Source organism: Bos grunniens, chromosome 6, assembly GCF_055505025.1.
Source record: "Bos grunniens cultivar Pamir isolate PY7600 chromosome 6, Bosgru_T2T1.0, whole genome shotgun sequence".
Taxonomy (NCBI): domain Eukaryota; kingdom Metazoa; phylum Chordata; class Mammalia; order Artiodactyla; family Bovidae; genus Bos; species Bos grunniens.
Genome location: NC_141170.1, coordinates 46,548,842 through 46,565,502, shown reverse-complemented (window position 1 = coordinate 46,565,502; position 16,661 = coordinate 46,548,842). Strand labels below are relative to the sequence as shown.

The window sequence follows — 16,661 nt, the reverse complement described above, 5'->3', positions numbered from 1 at the left end:
ATAATGCCTGTTTGTTTTACCCACAGAGTTTGCTTAGCCTGCAACTGATCCATCCTGCTGGTGGACCTGTAATGAAGTAACAAAGGTCAGGAGGCAAAGCATCTACTCCTGGAGAAGGTGAAACCACGCAAAACCAGCTCCAGACTGTCTATGGAGCAAGACAGTAGGAAGCATTCTACCAAAAACAGCTGTGCTGCTGTTAGCTCCAGCAGGGCTACCTGGTGCCACCAGTCCCTGGGCCTTTGAGGTTTCTGCAGAATAGTTAGGTGGCTTCTTCACTTTCCCCACTGCTGGTTGGAATTCAAAATTTTCAAGGCTGAGAAATCAGTTTCCTGTTGACAACTGCTTGCCAGCCCCGAAATTTTATCGATCTCATCTCCACTGCTATTCTCTTTGTTCTAAAGCCTTTTAAAACGTATCTTTAAAATTCCTTTATCATCATTCTAGAAGGATGAAGGCGGGAGGGATGGAGAGAAGGAAGCACTGAGGGAGGGAGGAAGGGAGAGAGGCTAAAGTTAACATATACGTTTAATCCACCATCTTTAACTAGAATGATGCAAATTTTTCATCTGAAGATTTGTACCTTGATTCAGTTCTGGAAAATTCTTAGCTATTATCTCTTCAAATCTTGCTTCTCTGCTGAGTCGTTTTTTCTCTTCCTACAGTAACAAGTCACCATAAACATAGCACCTTAAGACAACACAAATTTATTATCTCATAGTTCTGTAGGTCAGAAGTCCAAGTGGGCTCTGCTGTCAAAATCAAGGTGTCAGCAATCTGAGTTTTTATCTGGAGGTAAGAAAATAGAGGAAGAAATCTGCTTCCTCGTCCATTCTAGTTGTTGGCAGGCACTCAGTTCCCTGTTCTTGGGGCTGAGGTTCACGAGTCCCTATGGGCTGTTAGCCTCCTTCAGCTCCCCTAGGATCCCTGCACTCATCACATGCACCCACCATCTTCAGACCCCCAACATCTGTCAAGTCCTGCTCACACTTGTTTGCTTTTAAGGGTTTGTGTAAATACATTGGGCCCACCTGAAAAACTCAGGACAATCTGCCTATTTTTAGGCCTTTAACAACCTTAATTACATCTGTAAAGTCCCTCTTGCCAAGTAGTATAAGATATTTATAGGTTCCAGAAATTTGGGTGTGGGTATCTTTGGTGGGGAGGTCTGCCTGCCATAGCTGCTATTCCCTCTAGTGCCTCTTTTGAGTCTCTCGAGCTAGTGTTTGTATTTCTTAATTGTGTTCTAAATATATGTCTGCAAAGAAATGGGTTCTAGGTAAATTCTCTGGTTCTTTTAACTATAATCTACATTTCATTCCACTTAATAATGTAAAGTTTTTGATGACTGTAATTTTAATTTCCAGATTTTCTGACTGGTTCCCTCTCATATGCATCTGTTCTTGTTTCATTTAACAATTCTTGTTCTTTCTAATGGCAGTTACTTCTTCCATCTATCTAGACCATTGATTCTCAACCAGGAGTGGTTTTGCCTCCCAAGGGACAGTCAGCACTCTCTGAAGAGATTTTTGGTTGTCACAACTTGGTGGATGGTACTGGCATCTAGTGGATAGAAGCCAGGAATGCTGCTCGACATTCTACAACACACAGGACAGGCCCTCTGAAGCAAAGAATTGTTCAGCCCAAAGTGTCCAAAATGCCAACGTTGAAAAACTTTGATCCAGATCACCTTACATATATGCATTTTAAAAGCTTCATCAGCCTCTTTCATCTAGAGAGAATTCATGGGTTTTTAAAATTTTATTTATTGTTGGCTGTGCTGGGTCTTTGTTGCTGTGCAGACTTTTCTCTAGTTGTGGCGAGTGAGGGCTACTCTCTAGTTGCTGTTGGGGCTTCTCACCAAGGTCCTTCTCCTGCTGGGGAGCACGGGCTTGAGGACACACGGGCTCGAGGACACACGGGCTTCAACAGCGGGGGCACATGGGCTCAGTAGCTGCATCTCCCAGGCTCTAGAGGACAGGCTCAGCAGTTGTCGCGCATGGGCTTAGTTGCTCTGAGCTATGTGGAATCTTCCTGGATCAGGGATTAAACCATGTCTCCTGCACTGACAGGCAGATTCTTTACCACTGAGCTACTAGGGAAACCCAAGAATTCATGTTTTGATGTTTTATTTTGTTGGCTTTGTTAGCATCAGATTTCTTGATTGTTTTTGGTTTGCAAGCTCATTTTCAGTGAAAGGTTCTTTTTCTCTGGGGCTTCCCTGGTAGCTCAGCTGGTACCTGAAATGCAGGAGACCCCCTTCGGATTAGTGGGTGAGGAAGTTCCCCCAGAGAAGGGATAGGCTACCTACTCCAGTATTCATGGGCTTCCCTGGTGGCTCAGACGGTAAAGTCTGCCTGCAATTTGGGAGACCTGGGTCCAATCTGGCTCTACCTCCTGATTATTAATTTTGAGGGTAGGCCTACCAGGATTGACCCCAGTTCAGGACTCCTGTCCCCTGGTGATTTGGGGAGAGCCCAGAACAAGCTCAATTTCTACTTCTTTCTGCTTCCCTAGCCCTGATGCTCCTCTGAAGCCAAGGACCTGGGTGGTGAGCAGCAACAACTTTGGGTGTGCACCAGGGACCCTGACCCCAGGCCTTGCAACAGTGAACTTGCTCTGGTCTTCCACGTTACCTGGAGCAAAACTGGCCTATAACTTCAGTATCCCACTTACTTTTTAAACTTTCTTTGACTTTGGTTCTTACATTTTCTAACTGCTATGCATTTGGGACAAAGAGTTATCTGGGCTGGATGGCCACTGCATAGTCATTTTGCTGTGATTTTAAAAAGATATTTGTTGTTCAGGAAAAAAATGTATTTAAATGTACGTCTTCGAGACCACAAAAACCATCTACAGAGCCTAACTCACTTCCTCTTAGAAATTCCACAAAACAACTTTTTTTAAAGCACACTGGAAGGCAGACAAGACACAACAGAAACGGTTAAAACAATACATGAATGGGTACAAAGTATTCACAACCCACAAAGCAGTTAGGTAATCGGCAAAAACAATACATTTTCAGAACGAAAGTCCTACTTGCTAGAGCAGTAATCAGAAAAGAGGAAATGAGCTCCTCTCTGATCATCTACAAGGTTTCACACGAGAAACAGAATTCTACACTTTGACCATGTGTTTTCTGTTTATGAACAAGCTCTGTAAAACGAGTTGATTTGAATTTAATTCCATTCACAAATGTTTATTGCGGTTAGTGCTAGAGAAACGTGGCTGAGTAAAATAATGTCTGACTCCAGGAATTCACAACTGGGGACGGCAGGGAGAGACATACAAACAAATAATTAAGTTTTTTGAAGGGATGAGTTATAACTCACGGGATCAAAACATCATGATGTTATATCATCATAGCGGGTTGAGTATATTATGAGGGTCTACACATCTGGGCATGGGTGTGGGAGCAACAGTTAATTGTGTTGGGTGGTTGACAGGGAAAGTTGCAATTGTGCCTGTCGTTGGAGTTTAGGTGAAGGCATCCCCCTAACGGGTGAAGGCTAATCCGCGGCAGGGACCAGGACTGGGCAGGATTTTATCCCCGCGCCGAGAAGGTCTAGCAAGGCACGCGATCGACTTGCTGCTGCTGCTGCTGCTAAGTCGCTTCAGTCGTGTCCGACTCTGTGCGACCCCATAGACGGCAGCCCACCAGGCTCCTCCGTCCATGGAATTTTCCAGGCAAGAGTACTGGAGTGGGGTGCCCTTGCCTTCTCCGCGCGATCGACTTGGAGGAGTCCTATCGCCGGCACACGCTGAGGTTAGGGGTTCGCCGGCCGCCAGGGGGCGCCGCGGCCTCGCGCCGTACGGGCCGTTGCGTTTCCGGGCACCGGGGCCCAGCGCCGCCATCCCGGTCGGGCGCGTCCCCGCTGCGCGCGGCGAAACGTCGGCAGCTCCCGTTACCGAGGCAACCGCGGCACCTCCTCCGCGCCGGCCCTGATCGTCTCTCCGCGCCATTTTCAAACTGTCCTAGCGCCAGAGCCGGTGTCTGGGCGGAAGGAGCCAGCGAGGGAGGCGAGGCGCGAGGGGAGATGCGACCGCAGGCGGAGGGAGCGGCGGCCCGGGCTGCGGGTGAGCGCGGCGCTGGGCGGGCGGGCTGGGCAGGGCGGCGCCTCCGCCTCCCGGGCGGTCCCCGCGGACCGGGCCCGGGCGCTGGCGGGAGGGAGGCCGCGCGGCCTCGGGAGGAAGTGGGCCCCGGGCGGGGCGCGGAGCCCGTGTCGCCCCGCTGCGGACACCTCCTTCCCTTCTACAACCGACAGCGGAACTGCGGCCCGGAGGTCGGCCTGGGGTTTCCCGGGCTCCTGGTTCCTCCGACCCCGCTCGCCGCGGGGTCTGTGCGGTTCCAGCAGATCCTCCTCCTACAGACTGATGGGTTGATTTAAAAGTTAAAATACCCTTTCATATAAGAATCTTACAGGCCCTTTGTAAAACAAAAGTGCCCCAAAGCCTAGGACGAGTCATTTATTAACCTTTGTCCAGCATGTTAGTAAACACCCCCTCTTCCACTCTCTACTATTTTTAGTTCAGTCAGGGAGGACTTGCGAGATAACCTAGTTAATGTTGGTTTGGGGTGTTTTGTTTTTCTAGCCCTTGTGCGTATGTATTATATACATAGGAGATTATATATACACACACACGCGCGCACAGGATACTTTTGTAAAAATAAGATGCACTGGCTTTCAGACGTATCTCCCCAGAGTTAAGCAAGTGGGTATGCGTGGAGGACCTCCAAACCTTACCTTTTATGTTGTTCTGCTGGGAAACTTTCAGTATGGCCGCGGTGTTTGGATGATGTAGACGGGCGTGTTGTGTTGGTGGTGAAGGACAGCAGCCCATGCATGGGTGGGGAAAGCCTAATATATGTTTTTTTGTCCTTCCTGGGAGGATTTTTAATCTTTTTCATCTGTCGTATGTGTTGATGATTTTTTTTTTTTTTAATATTTACTCATATTGTCTCTCAGAAGGATGTGAGGATGTATTCTTTCTGGGTAACCAAAGTTGGTACCAGACAAAAAAAGAGACAAGTTTGAATTGTGAGGCCCTGCTAGTTCTTGGTCTGACAGGTGCACTTCTGACTTCTTCAGGACTTTTTCTAGAACACCCTGCATCAGTCAGGTCCCTCTTGTGGAAGGAACCTAGAAAGAACCTAGTATAGAATGGGGACGTCATTCAGAGAAAAGGCTAACAAGAATGTGGAGAAGGAGAGATTTGTAGGAAGGAGTTATCAAGGAGCAGTACTAACTTAGGAGTCATCTGGTAAGTTGAGGCGGCATAATACAGAAACCTGAGCGGTGGGTCAGGACTCAGGAGACCTGACTGCCCACCTACTTGGTGGCCTTGTGATTTGGAATAAGTTACTCTCTGTAGGCAGCCTTTCCTCATCTTTGAATGTGGAGGGTGTCCTTGACCCTTTTCCCCTCATAGTAGTTGTGAGGATCAAATTTTGCATATATTCATATCCATTCATGTTTTATATAAATTGTGAAGAGCAATACAGATGTAAAACAAAGTTCTTGTTTGATTTAGAAATATGAGTACTAGGACCACATTTACCTGATAAAGGTTAGAAAAGAGAGTATGTTTTTTTTAAAGAAGTGGTCTTTGGATAACTCCATTTTAGGGCAGATTGATATATGATATATTCACAGATATTTAAAAAGACAAAGATAAAAAGATACCCAGAGATACTTACATGTTGGGGTCTTGCTTTTTTAATATAAGTAAAATTTACATATGCTATTTGAAAAGCTTTGATAAATGTATACATTGGTGTGGTGTCTGTCCCCATCACCACAGTATTTTCATTACCCAAGAAGCTCCCTCATGCCCTTCCATTCAGGCTCCAACTACCCCCATCGCCCTAGGTGACAGCTGTTCTCATTTCTGTGTACATAGTTTAATATTGCCTGTTCTTGAACTTCATATAATCATGGCTTCTATTGCTCAGATAATGTTTTTAAATTCATCCATGCTGTTGACATGTACCAGTTCTGTTTTATTCTTGAGTGATATTACATTGTTTAAGTATAGTGTACTTATCCTTCTTCTGTATAGTTTTTTTTCCAGTTTGGAGCTATTATGAATAAAGATGCTTTAAATATTCTTGTAGAGTCTCTTTGTAGATGTTTATTTTCATTTTCTTGAGTAAATACCTTGGAGTAGAATCACACAGTCATAGGCTAGAAGTGTGTTTAACTTTATAAGAAACTGCCACCCTTTTAAATTTATTTTTAATTGGAGGATAATTGCTTTACAATGTTGTGTTGGCTTTTGCTGTACAACAACGTGGATCAGTTATGAGTACTTATATATCCTGTCCCTCTTGAGCCTCCCTCCCACAGACTTTTTCCACAATGATTTCACACTCCTGTAGCAACGTGAAAATTCCTGTTACTCCAAGTCCTTGAAGACATTGTACCTTTAATTTTAGCCATTCTAGTATGGACAAAATTATATTTCATTGTGGTTTAGTTTGTATTTCTCTGATGTCTAGTGGTGTTCAGCACCTTTTCATATGATTATTCTCATTCAGATATCTTTTGCAAATCTTAGCCTTGCATTTCTTATTGGGTTGTCTTTATTAATTGTAAGGGTTCTTTCTGTATTTTATATACAAATCCTTTGTTAGATATTATGAATATGTTTCTCCTAATTTTTTAAGTTTTTGTTTTGTCAAATAAAAGGATGTATTTTGATGAGCAGACATTTTTAATTTGAAGAAATCCAATTTATCAAGTTTCTCTTTTATATTTAAAAGAAAAATTTTAAAGAGGCTTCTCTAAGTATTCTCTGCCTATCTCAGGCTTGGAAAAATATTCTTCTTTCTTTTTTCTAGCGGTTTTATTGTTTTAACTTCTGCATATTAAGTTTATGAGGGGATATTTATTTTAATGCAGCAACATGGATATCATTAGCATTGGATTTAAATCAATCTAAATATTCTAGAGGGCTGTCTGCCTGAAAAGAAACAAAAAATAATTGCTTCATATTAAAATAATCTTTTTTTAAAACATTAAATAATAATAGTAACTGATAATAGAATAATGTTCACTCTTTTTTTATAGGATTTTAATTTTTGGAAGTGAATAAACCTAGTTTGGAACACAAGATGACTACAGCTGCAGAAAGAAAGTATCTTAATATTAGGAAAAGATTGGATCAGTTGGGATACCGCCAGACTCTGACAGTGGACTGTATACCTTTGGTAGAAAAACTTTTCAGGTAAAGATGAAAAGACTGTTGCAAACCTGTGTGACCCTGAATCCTATTTATCTAGTTTCTGATTGAGCTTCATGCTTTAGTACAGAAATAGGTAGACTTTTTAAAAGTCCTTAAAGCACTGAAGCTTCTCTCTTCTCCATGTTGCAGAACTCTAAGGTCACCATTCACACTATACTATTTAAAGTAAATGTTTCTGAGAGTTTTGTCTGTGAGTAAAAGTACAATTTTTAATGTGATTTTCTGATCTAGTTAGGAGTTCTGTAGCTGCTTTATTCACTGGTTTTTATTTTATTGAAATGCAGTTGACATGATATTATGTTAGTCACTGGTCTTTAATTGCTACGCATTTATAATATTTCTCTAAGGTGGTTGATCATGACTTTAGCTGTTAACATGTTAATTTAAGTGAAAGATTCTTTGTTATTTTTATTCTTTTCCACATAAATCCTATTACTGTGATTTGAGACTAACTAGAGCAGAGAAATGGTCTAGGAAGTTTTTGCAGTAGGACTGTATGTGATAATGATGAAAAGAAGCAAATGGATGAAAGATACTTTGTGGTCTCTAGTATGGCCTCCAGAATCCATGATCTAGTTCTCGGTCAGCAATTCAAAAGTATAGGGTGGAAGTATGTTTAACTTTCCAAGAAACTGACATGCATTTTCCCCAGTGGTTTTACACTCCCTTCACCTTCCCTGTATGAACCACCTGAAGCTCCTGAACACATGTTCGCTCTCACCCTTGGTCTCTCCATGTGCTGTTCTACCTGCCTGTAAAGTCTCTTTCTCCTCTCCTTCCTGCTTTGTCTTTATGCTCAGTTAGCTGTGTGGCCTGCAGCTGTCTGTCACATATGCTGCACGTTACCTTAGCTGTTATTATTGTTGGAAATTTGTTTTACCTTCCCATTAGAATGCAGAGTCCAAGAAACTAGAGACTGACTGTTTCACTGCCATACCTAGGAGAGGCTGAACACATGGTCCGCACTAAAATATTTATTGAGTTTATCACATAGTACTGTAACTTTTGACAAATTGTTAGTAGGATATAAGCTCCTTGTCAGTGGGTTCTTTACCATGTTCCCTGCCCAGTAAATGTTGATGTAGTGAATATTCTGTTCATCTATGTTCTTAGAGGTAGGGAACTGATCCGTGTTTGTTGCGTCCCTGACACTTAGTGTGTAGCAGGCATTCAGTAAATGTTAAATGACCAAATAAGGTTCACAGATTCCACAGGATCAGGTGACTAATTAAACATGGGGGATGAGTGAGACCAGGTTGAAAGGTGATTCTGCCTATGTATGTATGCTTTATTTCTTAATTATGCCAGGAAAGTTTTGAGACCTTCCTAGTACCTTAAAAGACCTCTAGTGTTTGTTTTTGTATGTCTGATTTTCGATTTGATCTCAGTATTAACATTTAAGTCTTTTTAGAAATCTGTTTTTAGTTATTAAAAGTTAATAGAATGTTTCCTTGTATTTGCATTTTCCATTCAATATTAGTGATCTAGTTCATACAACAGAAAGTCTTCGGAAATCAAAATTATCTGCTGTGAAAGCTGAAAAAGAGAGTGCCAATTTTGATTTTGTATTGGAACCTTATAAACTTGAAAATGCAAGATTGAGTAAGGAAAATAATGAATTATACCTGGAATTAATGAAACTGAGAGAACAATCAGGTCAACATATTAAAGGTAAATTTTTGTGACTTTTGAAATTTTTGCCCTTTTTATTTTATATGTGGGAAATCCTAGTCCACCTTTGAAACTATTGATTAGAAAATGTGATAGTCTTCCTACTGACAGTTCCTGAAATATAGGGTATGTTGAAGAGCTCCCAAAAGAAAAATAAATCTGCATTCCACAACTATATTCATCTTCACTGAATGTGGATTAAATTTTTAGAATTAAAATTGCTGTAATGGTGGTGGTGTGCACTCAGTTGTGTTCAACTCTTTGTGAACCTGTGAACTGTAGCCCATCAGTTTCTCTGTCCATGGAATTTTCCAGGCAAGAATACTGGAGTGGGTTACCTTTTACTTCACCAGGGGATCTTCCCAACCCAGGGATTGAACCCGCGTCTCTTGTGTCTCCTGCATTGGCAGGCAGACTCTTTACCAACTGTGGCCCCTGGGAAGCCCAAAAGTTGCTGTAGAAAATATTAAATACTGGTACTGAAGAAAAATGTTCTTATAACAACTTCTGTGTTTCTGAGAAAAAGCCGTATATCTATTGTTCTGATTCTTTTATACCCTGTTTTTGATCTAGAAGATAAAATGATTTCAGAGGTACTAGGCAAAGGGTAAATTATATGGCTAACTTATTATAAAATCTTCTTGTATTTAGTAGAAAGCCCTGGCTAATATTTGGCATGAATTGATAATCCCTTAGCTTCCTATCCAATTTACTGGATCAAAAGCTCATATTAGGCTCACCACAGAAGAAAAATATAATTCCTTTTTGTGCTTAGTGACTTATTTGCAATTTTGTTAATGGTGGTAGAAAAGTTATAATGTTCTAACAAAGCATATAAGAATCAGGTGGAGCCTTTCAAATTATTGTGACTTTTTTTTTGTTTTATGGAATGGAAGGACTTGTTGATGTATAAAATACTCTTTAAATCTTTTTCATTTTAAGAGTTGAAAACCACATTGAAAAAGTGTGCACGTGAAACAGCTGATCTGAAATTTCTAAATAATCAATATGTTCATAAACTCAAACTTATGGAGAAAGAAAGCAAAGCTAAGAATGAGAAAATTCAACAGCTTCAAGAAAAGAATTTGCAAGCTGTAGTTCAAACTCCAGGTGAATCTGTTCCCTCTCAAAACAAATTATGTACATCTAATCTTTTATTAATTAATTTATTTTTTTACATCTAATTTTTTAAAGATGTTAAAACTGTCGACTGAAATGGGACTTTCGGTATTCATGCTTTAGACTTTAGTATTTGAAAAGATGTATTTGGATAGCCACAAAACCTTTAAAATTTATTTCTGAAGACCCAGCTTATATTTCTATGCATGTGCTGAGAAACTTACGTTAACAGTAACTTCTTAGGTATAAGTCATCTAACCTCAGTGCCTAGGGTTTTATTTCCTCTATTATTAGTTTGAATTCTTTTTTCTATTATTATTATCACCATTATTAATTATAAAAATACTTCATACTCTAAAGACTTTGAAAATGATATACCTTGTTATTTCTTAGTTTATTTTACTCTTCTTAGCCTTATGCTCAGTAGCTCTCAAGGAAGAAAACAGAAATGATGGGCCATATGCAGAGTTAGTGGTTGTCCAGGCTCAAAGCTGATGGAAGAATCTCCAGATCATGGAGGTGTCTAAACCATGAGACTTAATGTTATGGAAGCAAACGAGGTGAAGGCAGGTCCTGAATTATGAGACTTGGTAGAGACTGAGGGATTAAAGAACGTGGTGAGGACCAGTAGTAATTTGGTCAGAATGAAGATTGCCATCAGAAGAGAGTTGAAGACCGGGAAGCTGGCTCAGTTCTATCTGGTGACACAGTCCAGGCTTAATCATGTTACTATGTGCCTGTAGCTGAGTGAAGAGGAGACTCTGAGAATTGAAGAATTGCAAGCTGGGAGGCCAGGATCAGGGAGGAATCTGTGGGACTTGAAATGGCAGAAAATAAGCTGGGAGAGGGAGGAGTGTGAGCCAAAGGCAGAAAAGCTGGGTAAATGTGGGAGAGGATCTCAGAAGTAACTAGAAGATTAAGAAAACAAAAAAAGGAGGATAATTAGATTTTCTGAGAAAAGAGTGGGCCTAAATCAAGAGTGATTTAGGAGGTATAATCTCTAAAATTTAGTGATGGATAAATTTAGTAAACTTGGGATGTAGAGGAATTTCCAAATTTCTGTTTGAAGTGATTGAGTGGATGAATGAGGATATTAATACTATTTCTTTCTTTCTTTTTTTTTGGCTGCACCATGGGGCATGTGGGATGTTAGTTCCTTAACCAGGGATCAAACCTGTGCCCCTAGTCTTAACCATGAGACCACTGGCAAGGATGCCCTGGTACTATTTCTTAAGATAGGGAATATGGAAAACAGAACAGAAGTCCACCGTTTACAAAGGGTTTGTTGAGTATGTTATATCCATGGGACATTCACATTGAAACTCCTAGTATGCAGTGGAATATGTAGATCTGTCCTCAGAAATATGGTCCTAGATGGAGATTCACATTTGGAAATCATTGGAATATCCTGAGAACAGAAGCTTTGAATGTGGTAGGAGTTACTAGTGAGATTATATATAGATTGGAAAGAGAGGAGAACCAAAGACAGACCTTAGGAAATTGTCTTTTAAGGCACAGATGGAAGAAGAGGGTCTTTGAAAGAAACTGAGAAGGAGCAACCAAGGAGGAGAACCAGGAAATAAGGGAAGAAAGTGGTTTACCTTGTTCAGCTGTGTAACTACAAGCAGGCCATTTAAATACTTTTGACCTGGTTTCTTCATCCTCAAAACAAGAGGTTGTTGCTGCTGCTGCTAAGTCACATCAGTCGTGTTCAACTCTGTGCGACCCCATAGATGGCAGCCCACCAGGCTCCCCTGTCCCTGGGATTCTCCAGGCAAGAACACTGGAGTGGGTTGCCATTTCCTTCTCCAATACACGAAAGTGAAAAGTGAAAGTGAAGTCTCTCAGTCGTGTCCAACTCTCCGCGACCCCATGGACTGCAGCCCACCAGGCTCCTCCGTCCATGGGATTTTCCAGGCAGGAGTGCTAGAGTGGGGTGCCATTGCCTTCTCCGAAACAAGAGGTTAGGAGTATAAAAAAACTTGTTAGGATTCTAAGGCACACAGAGTTGTGGGTTGTGTTTGTTCTTTGTGAGGGTCAGTTAGTTTTTCAAGTACATGTCTAATCTTGGCCAGGTACTGGAAAAGGTAAATTATCCTTGTGGTTTGGGCCAAGATGGGATATATCTAGCCATCAAAAGAAATTATACCTACTAATTTTAAGGATAATTAAGAAAATTCCCCATTAATTCAGGATACATATTCTTCTCTATACTAATTTTGATTCTTAAAGTTTCAATTATCTGCTCCTTTGGCCTTGCTTAATAAACATGTTTATTTTAGTTAACATTGACTTCAGCTTCTCATTTGACAGTTTTCTGCCGGTGATGACGTCTTGAGCTCTGTCATGTACAACAAGGCACACTCAGCTTTTAATCTTGCCAGAGTTTGGTCCCCATCTCATGAAGGAACAGATTAAATCTGGGCATATATACCAAGCATGCAGAAAATAAAGCTTGCTTTCTAACCATGTCTTGTTGAGTTTTTCAGAAATGAGTTGTTTAGTTAAAGATCAGGTGGGTATTTATATATAAGGGAGAAAACATTTGACCTGGCTCTTATGTAATAAGAGCTAGAGACATACTTTATAACAAAAAGGCTAGCCTTCTAAACTATTTAATTCTAAGACAGTGTTTTGTTGTCAGTTTTTTGAAATACACTTTTTTTTTTTTTAGGTGGCAAGAAAAGAAATATTGCTTTTAGGCGCCAGCGCATGCAGATTGATGAACCAGTCCCTCCCTCTGAAATCAGTTCATATCCGGTTCCTCAGCCAGATGACCCTTACATCGCAGACCTCCTGCACGTGGCTGATAACAGGTGCATTAAAGAATTCTCTGTTGGCTTTAGTTACATGATCACTTGGTTAGCCCTAAGTTTCTTGGTAGTAGGGTTTTGTCTTCTTAACTAGCCTATCTCTGGTATGTAGCATAGAACTTTGCACAAGCATTCAGTAAACGCTTTCTGAATATATTCTGAATATAAAAGGTTTTCACTTGTTTTGAAATTTGATTTCAAGTAAATCATATATCTGGGGTTTCTGTCTATATTTGCTTTAAAACTATTTAGTGCCACCTACAGCCTATTTCAGTAGAGTTGCTTTGACATTCAGCTTTATCACCCAAGTAAATCTTCTACAGACTCTCTATTACTTCAGATTTTTCTCTAATGCTCGTAGCATGAGTAGACTTGTCCTGGCTTTGATATTCTTGCTTCATGATTCTCTGGCTCTGTAGGTTGGTGTTTCCTTAACTTGGAGTCAGATGTAAATTCTATTTTAATTATTAACTTCAATAAACTCTTTGGAAAAGGCTATGTAAGTGTTCTTGGGATGTAAAGATGCAACTTTTGAGACGTTTACGACCCGGTAAGAAGATGAGACAAGGGGAGATACACAGAATGCTGTTAAGAACATCTTAAACAGTGCAGAGGAGTAGAAGAGCACTAGTGACGGCCTCTCTGGTCACGGCTGCAGAAACAGTGTAAAGTACAGAATACACCAGTGCAAATGGTTAGTGCAGCTAGCTTTTTACTTTGTAGATTATGTAGACAATATGAGAGAGTTTTCTACTTTATTATTAATCTCTATAGCAATTAAAAAAAAAAGACATTGGTTGGGGGACTAATTAGGGTCTTTAGCTCAGTTATTCTCACACAATATTTTGTACCTGTATTTATATACTTACTTGACTTTACCCATGAAATATTTTGTGTTTTGTTTTTCTGGTACTTATAAACTAGGACTTAGACAATGTGTTAGTATTATTTACTGAGTTTTAGAGGGCTCTGTATGTATTCGATTCAATGGACATGAACTTGGGAAAATTCTGGGAAATGGTGAGAAACTGAGGCCTGGGATGCTGCAGTCCATGGGGTCGCAAAGAGTTGGACACGACTTAGTGACTGAACAACAACATGTATCATTTTCTGTCTTTTTCTTTCCCTTTATATTCTTCTTTTCTATCAAGCCATCATAGGTAGCATTAGTCTCTTGATTATCTTATTTGTTGAATTTGCACATGCACATTTAACTTTATTTAGAGTCATTCACGCATATGTGAGTGTGGTTGCACACGTACTGCTCTCCTACTCCTGGATTAGTGGGTAGTATTGGTTCTAGTAATGCTAATAGCAGGTACAAGCAGTGTTCAGCTGTACTCTATCTACCCTATGGAAAAGCTCTCTTAAAATTAAACCTGGCTTCAGGCTTTATTTTTCCAGTATGAAAGTGATTGTGACTTGTTTTGTTAATGCTTGGCAAAGTTTGATGTAGTACGGTACATTTAGGATTCATATAATTCAGATGATTTAGACAAATCTTGATTCCCTTGGAATTAACAAGTTCCAGGAAAGAGTAGTTTTTTTTGCTGTAGTTACCTGGAAAATTGATATTTCTCAGTATTTTTCTTCTCTCTTAAGATTGTAAGATAGTTTGTTAGAAAATACAGGGTCATGTGGGTTCAAAAAACATTTAGTCCCTTATTTCACTTAATAGTATTGTGAGTTTTGGACTCGATGCTTAGTTCCCTGAACCTAAGAATTGGCAACAGTACCCAGAGGAATTTGTCCTAAGGATCAAGATGCAGTAGGAGACATAATGTATCTGAGTTTCAGATTATTTACCACTCAGTTTTGTATCTGTTCTTATAAAATTAAATCTCTAAGATGATGTACTCTGTGCTGTGGCTTGGGACCCCTTTGGCACAGCACCTCCTACCTCACTGAGAAACAAAAGTTGAGGGTTTTTAAAAGAAGGTATCTAATTTCACTTTTGTAACTTTGTATTTCTTATCAAAAATATATTGACATTACTTATAAATATGTTTCAGAATTCAAGAACTTCAACAAGAAGTCTGCCAGTTACAAGAGAAGTTAGCAATGATGGAAAGTGAACTGAGAGATTATAACAAGCAGGTAGGATTTTTTATTTGCCTAGTTGGGATTGAGGTGAGTGTGCTGTGACTGTGAATAGAATTGGGTTATGTTTAATATTTCTGATACCTGAGTTTTTAATACAGCTTTTCTTTTTAGTAAATTCGTTAATAGAATTAATAGATGGAATGGCTTAGATGGCTTCAGAGCCTTCAGTCCATTCCCTGCATTATGCATTGAGGTGAATAGTAGTTTTTTTTTTTTTTTTTTTTAAGGTGAATCATCTATCTCCCCAAATATTATAAACATATTAACTGTTTCCATCTCAAGAGGTATTTTACTGAAGTGTACTATGCTTTATAATAGTATTTTTAAAAACTTCTTTTACCCTTTCTGTAGATTTTATCATTTTGAATATGTCTTTGAAAGTTACTCTTCCGAGTTGCCATGCTTATTGAATATTTTCTGTATAAGCAGTAGTACCCCATACGACAGTTTTCTAAAGAAGCAAGGGAATGAATAAATTCAGGGTTACATGAAAACTTTGAACAAGCTTTGTTCTTTTATACTTTTGGTGTCTTGGCTAAATTCTGATTTGGGTAATTACAGGCTTGCTTTCTTAATATGCTTACTGAAGTTTAAATCAGGTAACACGTTTTCCATATTCTGCACATAACTATGTTTTTTTGGAGTGAAGAAATGTGCACATACCAATATAGATGTAACCTATGTATTGGTATAAGTGTTAAGTTTATGAAGTAGTTTGAAGATCACTTGGATAAAATGGAGTTAAAAGGAATTATAGTAATGTCATCCAAAAAACTTATTTTATGGAGAGATGTTGAACATATCAAATATGCATATGAGATGAATATTAATTGATATTTTTCAATTTATAGTCAGTCATTCTTTCATCACACTTTTTTCTAAGTACTTTATGAACACAGACTGACCAGTATTGTCTCCGTGAGGTGGCTGAGGTGTTTGAAGAAAATAGCCTGACCATTCTGATTGAAATCACCAATTTAATGTGGTTATCAATATTGATTGAGTCTACTCTATTCTCTATCAGTTTTTTTTTTTTTTTTTGTGGGAGTTTGTTCTGTTCTTCTCAGCATATATTCCAGATTTTACTGTTCTCTTCAAGCTCTTTCCATGGCCTGTAACACCCTCCTCAGGATATCATCTTCTTTTTCAGTTTCCTATCTCTGCCTTTAAAATGAGCAGTATTCACAGGTTCTCCTTAAGACTTAATGGGTAAGATGGTATTCTTCCTGTTTAAGGTTTCATGCACTTGGCCCCATTCCCTCTCTTCTCCTTAGGATATTGCTTTAATCAGTTATTCTTTAACAAACTTATATGGCCATTTTAATGGCTATAAATTTTTTCAGTCTTCGTAACAGAACTGTGAGGAGATGCTTTTATCATCATCACTAATACCCCTTAAAAAATATTTTAATTACCTTTCCCCTCTTGCTAACTAAGGCCTTCTTCTCCCTCATGCATACTTCTCTAAAGGGTGTCTTACTCGTCTTTCTCTACTTCTTCACGTCCTGTTCACTTCTTAACCTTCTGTTGGCTTCTGTCCCCAACTATATAAGTTGATCTAGTTACTGTTGACATTAGTTGCTGCATCCAGAAAGATACTTTTAAGTCTTCATTTTCATGACTCACTCTGCAGTATTTGACATTATTGATCATTCCTCTTTGAAAATCTTCTGTGGCTTCATTTTCTTTTGGTTTTCCTTTCCTTGCGTT

General features: G+C 39.5%; 1 protein-coding gene across 15 annotated transcripts in view; it reads left to right on the top strand.

Annotated features, from left to right (window-relative positions):
* The first annotated feature begins 3,853 nt into the window (after positions 1-3,853).
* Positions 3,854-16,661, top strand: part of CEP135 (centrosomal protein 135) — a 75,516-nt gene continuing 62,708 nt past the window's right edge. For 9 of the 15 annotated variants that reach the window (XR_015165394.1, XR_015165393.1, XM_086405677.1 and 6 more), the window contains exons 1-6: positions 3,942-4,077; positions 7,071-7,227; positions 8,726-8,916; positions 9,859-10,026; positions 12,710-12,851; positions 14,861-14,945. Coding sequence is in view for 6 of the 15 variants with exons in the window: in XM_086405674.1 (XP_086261800.1) it covers positions 7,115-7,227; positions 8,726-8,916; positions 9,859-10,026; positions 12,710-12,851; positions 14,861-14,945 (699 nt within the window). In the remaining 9 variants the exon portion in view is untranslated. Of the gene's footprint in view, positions 4,078-4,157; positions 5,263-7,070; positions 7,228-8,725; positions 8,917-9,858; positions 10,027-12,709; positions 12,852-14,860; positions 14,946-16,661 lie in introns of those variants that run through there. The other 6 variants (XM_086405671.1, XM_086405669.1, XM_086405678.1 and 3 more) reach the window with 4 other exon arrangements.